The 10,586-nt window shown below is 34.0% G+C and overlaps 1 protein-coding gene across 3 annotated transcripts; it reads right to left on the bottom strand.

Moving 5' to 3' along the window:
• Positions 1–823: 823 nt before the first annotated feature.
• LOC127075220 (hypersensitive-induced response protein 1) lies at positions 824–3,845 on the bottom strand. 3 transcript variants are annotated; one of them, XR_007786261.1, is made up of 7 exons: positions 3,688–3,845; positions 2,744–2,943; positions 2,535–2,655; positions 2,340–2,431; positions 2,157–2,253; positions 1,586–2,014; positions 824–1,076 (listed from the first exon to the last, which is right to left on the bottom strand). XR_007786261.1 is itself a non-coding variant. In XM_051016711.1 (6 exons), exons 2-6 carry the CDS (start codon positions 2,930–2,932, stop codon positions 1,653–1,655), a joined length of 861 nt encoding a protein of 286 aa, XP_050872668.1. In that variant the 5' UTR covers positions 2,933–2,943; positions 3,688–3,845; the 3' UTR covers positions 1,429–1,652. The 3 variants fall into 3 exon arrangements, 2 of the variants coding, with proteins under 2 accessions (XP_050872668.1, XP_050872669.1); XM_051016711.1 differs by lacking the exon at positions 824–1,076 and having other exon boundaries at positions 1,429–2,014; XM_051016712.1 differs by lacking the exons at positions 824–1,076; positions 3,688–3,845 and having other exon boundaries at positions 1,429–2,014; positions 2,744–3,067.
• Between the last annotated feature and the right edge of the window lie 6,741 nt (positions 3,846–10,586).

Genomic DNA, 10,586 nt, shown 5'->3' with positions numbered 1-10,586 from the left:
TCATTGTTTTCAACTACTCTATTAATTATAATTAATATGAGTTTTTTAGTAAATGATACTACCTTCGTTTTTTATTATAAGTCGTTTTCGAAAAATATTTTGTACCAAAATATATATCGTTTTATAATACCAATAAATTATTAATGTTATTTTTTCTATTATACCCTTAAATATTTATTATTCTTTCTCCTTTCAATTATATCAATTTGTCTTTCCAATACCATTAATAAATGACAATTTTGTAAAATTCTTCATAATTTCTCTTTTTTATACTACAATTATTACATTTCTTAATACGTGTGAAAAGTAAAAAACAACTTATAATAAAAAAACGGAGGGAATATTAATTTTATCACTAAGATCAACATATTTAATCATTTTTTTAAGAACCGCACATTGTTCAAATATGACATTTTTTATGAGAGAGAGGGAGTACTACTTTATGTCACACGACAAGGGATCTATTTAAAATAAAAAATATACTAAAACAAATGATTCATTTTAATTTCTAACTTTACCATCTAATTTATATTACTTTTATCATTTTCAATGTGTCTCTCTTTCATTATTTTTTTTAATATGTGTGAAATGACTCATTAAATAATTTATTATGAAATATAGGGGTATAGTTATAAAAAATCTATTGTACTCAAACAATTGTCTTCTACATGATCTAAGAATACTCAATTCATTATTAAATTTAAATCAAAGCAATACAACATATGCATAGAGTTCATAAAAAAGAACAAGAACAGAGACATAGAAAATCACGACCAAAAGCGACACAACTCTACAACTAGAGAAACTATGTAGATGACTGAAAGAGCTTAGGTGGCAAAATAAGAAAACTGAATTGCATAAAATGAGTCCAGCATTATATAAAACTGCATTTCTATTAAGAGATAAAATTGGAATAATCCTAGAACATTGGAAGAATCTACAGCGGGGTATCGTAAAATCTGAACCCTTGTCAACCTTCCAAGATAATCCCACACCATTATATGAAACAATATCTTAATTATCAAGTTCAGGTGAGACTTGTCACAAAAGATGCAAGCTTGACTCTGCTGCTAAATCTGCATAGTAAATATTCACCAGTTTCAATTTTTAGGTAAAAACATAAAAGAACGACTCCTTTTTTCATTTGACACATACAAAAAGAACAAAAACCATCTCAGCTCTACTAAACAAAAGAAAGTTCAACCAAAAAAGAAATTGAGAAGAGAAAAACAAATTTCACAAAACCTTAAAACTTATTTTTAAAATTGATTATCTTAGTGGTTGTTTGATTGATATTGATGACTGCAAAATCAATAGTGATGGCTTGAGTAAATTTCTTTGAACAGACAAAGTCGAGAAAGGTGGAAGAAGGCGGAGGATGGCAGAGGATAAGTACTTCAACATCTATGCAAATAAAAAAGAACAAGCTACAAGTGAAGCACTTCTGCGCACCATTATTTCTATTACGAAAGAAAAAAAAATGCTATATTTGTTTATTCACAAATCAAGAAGGAAAACAATAAGAACACATAAAGACATTGGCTATGTAAGGCAATATAAACATCCCAAACTAGTTATAACTTACAAGTGATTGACAAAATGGAGTTTAGAGTATAAATTCTCAAAGTTTTGATGATGTGATGTTTCAAACTTCAATGCCCGGCGACATTCCCTTGGAGAAGACCCTCTCTGACTTGTGAAGCAATATCTTTCACAGCACCTGGTCCGTGTGGAACAAAAATCGAATTGGATTTTGACGATGCGCCAATCTCCTTCAACGTGTCAAAGTATTGGGTCACAAGAACCATGTCCATGACATCCTTTGATGATGTCCCGGGGACATTCTCTGCAAATGCAACAACACTGTCCCTCAATCCGTCCACTATGGCTTGACGCTGACGAGCTATTCCAAGCCCTGCTAGATACTTTGATTCTGCATCTCCCTCTGCCCTTTTGATGTATAGAATCTTCTCTGCTTCAGCTTTCTCATTTGCGGCCACTCTAAGTCTTGCAGCTATTCGCAATGATTGAAACATGGTGAAGAAAAGCGAAAAGACAATGTCAAGCATATCAACATGTTTTTCCTCAAAACAAGACTTGCCTAAAGAGAGCAATTTGACCTCGGCCAAAACTATATGCGAATGTGGAAAGCATACCGGCATTTATCTCATTCATGGCTTTTTTCACATGCTCATCTGGTTCAATATCCACAATGAGAGTCTGAACTATCTCATACCCGTAAGCAGACATCGCCTTCATATGAAAAAAAGAGTGAAAAACTAAATTTATGAAATGCTAACAACTTATTACATGACATAGAAATAGAGAAAACAAATTACCTTTTCAAGCTCTTCCTCAACGGCTTTTGCAATATCATTTTTCTGTTCAAAAGAAGAGTCTAGTTCCATTTTCGGAACGGTTGCACGGATAACTGAAATAACAAATAGCAGTTTATCAGTTTCATCGAGGATAAGCATTCAAAAAAACCCAACTTGTAATAATTTGTATTAGGAGCTTAAACTTCAAATCAACACCATCAAAAACATAGGCTTGGATCTGTTCTCTGGTATTTGTAAGTTTGTAAAAAGCATCCACCGCCTTTTCTGCCAGTGCTCGATATTGGACAGACGCAACCACAGTCACAAAAACATTGTCCTGATTAGATAAGCAGAAAAAATCGGGATATGAGCATACACGCAACCTTTAGTTATTTGGTAATGCATTTTGGATTTTAAGAACAAACCTTTGTCTTGGTTTCACAGTGAACATCTAGTTGCTGCACACGCAAAGAAAGGTAACCGGCTATTTGTCTACCCATGAACCATGGCACACAGTGGCAACCAGGTTCAAGCACATCCTCATATCTCCCAAAAACTTCTCGGATCGCTACTGTTGACTGTTCGACTTGAAGACAACCCAGAGCTAGTCCCATGTTTAGGAACCCTGAACATAATCAGTGAGAAAGTCTAATAAGATGCCTCAGAAAGTCTTTTTAAACATTGATTACTTGCTACATAACTACATTATAGCAATATTATAGCAACACAGATATAACCAAAGGATAAGATACAACACGACTACACACGTCTAACATAAATAATAATCTGTGAAAATGGAGTAATTGAATGAAATAGATGTCAGACACGCCTTCAATCTGATGTTGGTACTGCGAAACTAAACTAACTATTTTGTTCCATACTTATTACTCTCTCCGGCGTTATTTATAAGAAAAATTTACTTTTTAGATAATTTGAATATAATGTACTTTAACAAAATATATATATATATATATATATATATATATATATATATATATATATATATATATAAGATACATTAATTATTAATTATTGAATGAATCCAAAATCTTGATCCGTGGTATGGTATGATATAACCAAGGTAATTAACAAATCTAGTTAAAGGATTTACACATATGGCAGTTACTTTAACCACAATCAATGTTTTTCCCAATTGCTATTCAAAAGCATGATGAATGAATAAAACGCGAAACACAGAGTAAAAGAAAGAAAAACAGAGAGAAAAACAATCAAAAACCATAATGCAGTGAAACTTTTAAAAAATTATGAGATAATCATGATATATTGAATCAAAATCCAAACAAATAATTCAAAAAGAGGAGAAAATAAATGCAGCGAATCAGAGAAACAGAAAAAATGGTTCTATCACCTTTAAGATAGAGAGAGAAGAATAAAATGTGTGGCAAAAAAGGGAGATTTTCGGTTTGTCTGGATTCAGAATGAGAGCAACAACATTGAAACTCGCTGCACTTCTACGCTTTACCTGTGATTTGCGTCTTCCTTTTCTTTTCTTACATTTTTTTTAAGTCACTTTTATTACATTTTTGCATTTTAAGTGACTGATTTTTAAAAAATATTAATGGATTAAATATATTTGTGATTATATTAAATATCTCAAATGTCGCTTTTAGTCCTTTTAAATATTTTTTTTAAAGAATTGTCATACTAAAATTTTCATCCACATTTTTTGTCTCTAATACCAAAGACGTAGTTAAAACCGTAAGACTCTATTTTATGTCAGACCAAAAGTGTGGATGAAAAAAATTTAAAATGACCATTTTTTAAAGAAAATATTTTTAGGGAATAAAATCGAAATTTGAAATATTTAGGAGAAACACAAACATATTTAACCGCATGCTCAACTCAAAGTCAGACTGTATTTTATGAAACTACAATTGACGAAATTTGAAAATCAGGAAGGCAACTTACATCTTCTACCATGCCCAACTCAAAGTCAGACTGGAACCACATGCTCCACCATGTTGTTTGATAGGACATCAACACATATGAGAGCTCTCTCAAAACTCTCATTACCTTTCACAATGACTTCCTCCAATAGCTGAGCATCATCTTCAAATGTCAAAGCCTCTTTTAACATCATCCTTTTAGGGGATAAATACTTCCACTTCAGCACAATATCCTCATAAAGGAGAGACATGTTATTAACATTATCATCATCCTTAGTAACACCTTCATTGACTGGTTCAGACCCATCATAAACTTCCTTTTTCATATGGATAGAACTGTCACAATCATTGACAACATCATCAACATTTGCATTCTCTTTTATGATCCTTTTCATGAGTAGCCTTGTCACAAGACTTGGTCTAAATCTTCTTCAACATGTTAACAAAAGGAAAGTTTTCAACTTTCACATTCAAGTTCCTATGGAGGAAGGTACTTTGTTCATCCATCTGGATAGGTTTGAGCTTCAGGATACATGACAATATATGTCTCAAACTGATGGTTCCAAAATTATCAACATCACAAACACTGTTATCTTCTTTAGTAGGTAGCAAAGTGTTTCCTAGAAAGACAGTAACAACTTTATCAATAACAAGACCACTGAGATCACAAACTTCGTCCTTATGGGGAGTCATATCATATATAGATTGTGTTTCCTTGGTAAACAATCCACACACCTTGTTATCTATAGCACAAACTACACATAAGCTTTCATCCTCACTTATCATATTTTCACACAATGTCTCCGCATGATTAAGGGTATTAACAACCCCACTATCGCCCTTAGCATAATCAACCTCAACTTCTTTATTAATATGATCATCATTCTTCTTAAGCTTTTGAGACTCTGTCAATATGTTGGGCAAAATGTTGGACACATTTTTATCATATCTTGATTTCTAAGATTGGATTCCTGGGATTCTTCACTAACATACATGTGAATGAGATGATGATTTCTCATAGCCCCATACAACAGTGGGACTTTACTCATAATTCCTCCAGTAAATAGATCAGTCTCATCAGCATGTGGAAAGTTGTGGAGAGCAATATCTGGAACAAATTTCTTGTCAAATAGCTTGTGGTTGGACTTCAAGATATTAAGAGTAACACCGATTCCCGTTTTACCAAACACACATACATGTTTTTCATTAAACAAATATCTAGACATATGAGAAGGAATTCCATATTTTCTATTATTCTTCAACTCTTTCTTCTAAACCATTATTGGTTGTTCAATATTGGGAGGACCTCCAACCTGACCATCAACCTTCCCTTCAATGAAAACTCCATGCTTGAGTCTCATAAAGTCCATATATGGTAAATCATAAGTATGAGTAAGATGTTGGACCATCTTGAATGACATCTTGGTTTGCTTCTCATCTTGATACACATCATCAATTTTAACTTCTTCAATATTGAGTTTTGGCAACCCCTTGACACCATCTTCAGATATGATCTCTTTCATCCTCTTAACCTTGGATGAGGGCTGAGAAATCCATATATAACAGTTGTCTTTGGATCTTGAACCCTTCATTAACACAACTTAATCTTTACTAGAGACAATACATTTTGACTTTTTGTAGCTAACATTCATACCTTAATCACATAATTGACTTATGCTTATCAAGTTAGCAGTTAATCCTTCTACTAGCACCACATCATCAAGACATGATAAATTTGGACTCACTAGCTTGCATATCCCCTTGATTTTTCCTCTAGTTCCATCACCAAATGAGACATTAATTTTAGAATATGGATTTAACTCTTCAATATATCTCATTTCACCAGTCATGTGCTGTGAACATCCACTACCAAAATACTAGTCATTTCTAGAAGAAACTCTAAGAGGAACATGAGCTAAGATACATTTGACAATTTCCTTGGGTTTCCACACTTTCTTAGCTTTAGTTTTCTTCCCTTTATTTCCTTTAGACTTTGGTTGACTATAATATTGAGGATACCCATAGAGTTTATAGCAAAATGATCTCATATGACCACATCTACCACAATGGTGACATCTCTTAGCAGAGTTTTTGTAAGCCATATGATAAGGGTACACATGTCGAGCACGATGCTGAGACATGTGGTCCACCATATGAAACTCAGTCTTCTTCTTAGGTTGGACTTTGATCTTTTTCTTCATTGAACTGTAGTCAAACCTTACAACCTTCATATTCCCTTTCAAGACATCATTCAACATATCTAAGTTGTTGTTTTTTATATGTACAAATTCTGGCATATTTTTAAGTTTGGACTTTAACAACGTGACTTCTTCTTCCAGCCTGTAATGGTTGAGCCAAGCTTCTCTTTTTCAAGGAGACTAGCACTTATGGTCTTATTTTGTTTCTATTCTCTCAAACAAGATCTCTCTCATTCAGTGAGTAGCTCTCTATAAATTTCAGCAAGTTCTTCTACTGACATCTCTTCATTAATAGTATCTCTACAAGAGTCATATTTCCCAGTAAAAGTCATCACTTTATTAGTTATCTCTCATTCACTTTCAACATCAGATTCAGACCAAGTGAAAGATAATCCCTTTTTTGTTTCTTTAGAAAAGTAGGACATTCACCTTTAATGTGGCCAAACCCTTCACATTCTGAACATTGAGCTTTTTTGCCTTTATTATCTTTGAAATCGTCTTTGCTCTTGTTCAAGGGACTGATGTATGACCTCTTGTATGAAGGTAAGAAAAACACAAGAAGGGGAATTGAATTGTGTTGATTATTTCTTTCTTTTAAAAACTCTTAAGTCAGATTCTAAATTCAATGTTATAGAATCTGAGTTAGAGATTGATAGAGGATATAAAATGCAAGAAAGAAGAAGAATAGACAGAGTTATCCTAGTTCCTCTCATAAATCGAGAGTAGTCTTGTCTCGTTGTACTTACAAGAGATTTTCACTATAATCAATCAAGATTACAATTTTCTCAAGCACACAAGCAATAGACGTATTTTCTTACACACAAGTATAATACCTCCTTGATCGAACACACAAGTTTGAGACTTCCTTGCTCACACACACAAGTATGAGTCTTCCTTGCTCAAGCACACAAGCTCAAGACTTCCTTTCTCTAGCACACAAGCTAAAGACTTCCTTGCTCAAGCATACAAGCTCAAGACTTCCTTGCTCAAGCACACAAGCTAAATACTTCCTTGCTCTAGCATACAAGCTAAAGAATTTCTTGCTCAAGCACACAGGCTCAAGACTTCTTTTCTTAAGCACACAAGTTCAAGACTTCCTTGATCTAGCATACAAGCTAAAGACTTCAATGCTCAAGCACATAAGCTCAATACTTCCTTACTCAAACACTTAGTAAGATACTTTTAACAATCAACCTAGCATATAAATGATGGTTGGGTGAATACACTTGATATACAATCAGAGGTGTATAAATAATACAACATACTATGACTCATTTAAGACTTAAGGATTTCTAATATATACAAGGATAAGAAATCCTAAGTTTATCTTGTGCTAAACCTTTGACAGCGTATCTTCTCTTTGATTTCAAATCGTTGTTTAGCATGTTCAGCATGCATGTGTGTATCTTGTCTATTGTTGTGTTCATGTGTTGTATAGATCTTCAAGTTTTTTAGTTCCTTAAATAATTAAGAAAACAGTCGTTGAAGATGCAACTGTTGATTCCTTTGAGAAGCTTCAAAATAAATGTTGGGAGATGTTGGAATGTTTCACCAAACTGTAAGGTTAGGTGAAACCTAGTTTAAAAAACCTTTGCGACAAAAGGAATTAGTAGTTGTATCCCAACTGACTCTATGAAGAACCTAGATCTTTAGGTTATCACGTGATAAAGTATGTTCAAAGATGAGCAGTGACTCGTCAGTGTCACTTTGGTCCTTGCGCTTTGACTAGCCCGGGTTCTAATCACTAGAAGCAGACTTCTCCAAAGTCTGTTATTTAAATGTTGACTCCTTCAGAGTCTGATCTTTCAATGTTGACCTCTTTGGAAGATGACTTCTTTAGAGTTAGTTCTTGATCTTCCGATACATCAGAATATGATGTTCGCGCTTCTCTTTAGATTTTCAGAGTCAGAACCAATACTTGGATTTAATATGAATTTTAGTCTATGATCCTGCACACTTGAACAAACATTAGTATACTATATTGTTCTTTAAATACTTTGTTATCATAAAAATCCAAGGGATATGGGACAAACCAATTTTGTTCCAACAATCTCTCCCTTCTTTATTATGACAAACATAAGCATTTAAGGACAATGATTGATGATTTAATGAACTAGTTAACTGTAGGGTATGAGGTTTGTAAGCTCCCCCTGAGTCTAATAGTCTATAGGGTTTGTAAGCTTCCCCTAAGTCTTATTCAGGTTAATTAAATTTAATATTTAAAGCACATATATAATTCTTCAGAATTTAAGCAAGATAATAACTGTCAGATTTCAGGTGCTTAATACTTCTATATCTACCCTCTATTTTGTCATCAACTAAAAAGTAAGGAAATATGAAAGATATTGAAGAAAAATATTTTCATATAAGCCAAAAAATAGATGTTAGAAAACATGTTCAAGAAGAGAAGGTGTCATTAATCCTAAAGCTTAAGCTTTTTTTCTAAGAAGCTCCATGATAGTCTTCAGATCAAAACCCATTTCATCTTGTGTTACAACAATAGTCTGTAAATTGACATTCATTTTTTCCTGCTTGGCAACAACCGAAGACAACTTCTTTTCCAAGAGAGCTTGTCTTTCACTAAAAGAAGCAAAAAACTCAGAAAAGAATGACTTCAAATTTTGCAGAACTGTGTCCATAAAGGTTCTGAGAGAGTCCCATTTAGTTGCATATGCAATGGGATCAGAAACTATGAGCCTCTCAGCAAACAAATTATGAATTTTATCAAAGATAATAGTTTTAAACTTTTCCATTTGATAGTTTATGTAAGATGGGAGGTTTAAGTTTATGATGACATAAGGGATTAGGTACAGGTATTGTGTTAGTTTCTGACACAATATCTTCTTCTCTATAAAGTGTTTTATGATGGTCAAATGGTTCAAAATGTTTGACGGGGTTTGGTTCTGGTACAGTTTGTGAAGGGGAATGGCGATCCAAAACGCATCGGAATTTAAAATTTCTCCCTCAATGATCCTTATGAATGGGCATGATCAGTGATAGAATTGTTACCTCTTGTGGCGATCACGAACGTTGAACGATGACAACGCCTCTACTCAGTCCACACAAACGGATTCCTTCAATCTCAGTGCTAGCTGCTACGAATGAAGGCTTTGAGTGAGAGAAAGAGAGAGAAACGAAATTGCAAGTGTTACAATGCTTCTACAGAAGGGTTCTATTTATAGAACCACTTGTGTGGGCTGCAAGCTAAAAAGCCCACTCAAGTGTAGATGGCCCATATCTTATAATATGCCAAAAACACTTAAGCTCGTGGTACCTTACCATATTTCGTATTCTACTTAAGTACATTGTACCTTACGATGTTCTATAATTCACTTAAGGGCACCGAACATTACGGTATTCCTTAATTACTCTATCTCTCATCAATCCGTCCTTTGTGTGTGACCCTATAGGTTTTCGCGACATTGGTAATTATATTAAATCACGTATTTAACATAATAAACAGTGAGCGGTATCTAGCAACACATCACTGCTACCCAAGACACGAAAATGTCATGTGATCTGACAAATCCTTCTGTGATAATAATTATGTGTATAATTACCCTTTTACCCTTATGTCTATATTGAACACAAGGCATAGACCGTGTTATCCTTGTCCAGTTTAATATTGGGCCCATAGACATTTATCCTGTCACGCAGGATGGGCAAATTCCATCTAGGTCACTCATGTCCCTTAGCATGCGTCGTGGAGTACCCATCAACTATCTTTATGGTCATCCAGTTACGGACAACGTTTGATCAGCAATAAGGCACTCGACTCTACATCTAGGGTCCATAGTGGTTTCAGGTCGAAGGGTGGTATACACCATTATCACCATGAGAATAACTTATGACACTTTGCATAACATTCTATATAGTATTCTCATAGCGGGTCAATCCAATATAAATATTACTCTTAACATTCTATAAAGAAAAAGCCTTTTATTATTAATAAACAATTTGATACAAGTACCAAAAGTATTGGCCTCTAGGGCTTACACCAACAATCTCCCACTAGCACTAGAGCCAATCAGGCATACCCCTAATGCCCATAGATCTAGTATGGTCATCATGCTTCTGCTGCGCAAGAGGCTTTGTCAGTGGGTCAGCAATATTGTCAAGTGTAGGTACTCTACATATTTTCACATCTCCTTTATCTATTATCT

The sequence above is a fragment of the Lathyrus oleraceus genome, chromosome 4 (assembly GCF_024323335.1).
Source record: "Lathyrus oleraceus cultivar Zhongwan6 chromosome 4, CAAS_Psat_ZW6_1.0, whole genome shotgun sequence".
In the NCBI taxonomy this organism is placed as follows: Eukaryota; Viridiplantae; Streptophyta; class Magnoliopsida; order Fabales; family Fabaceae; genus Lathyrus; species Lathyrus oleraceus.
This window is presented reverse-complemented; position numbering and strand designations above follow the sequence as displayed.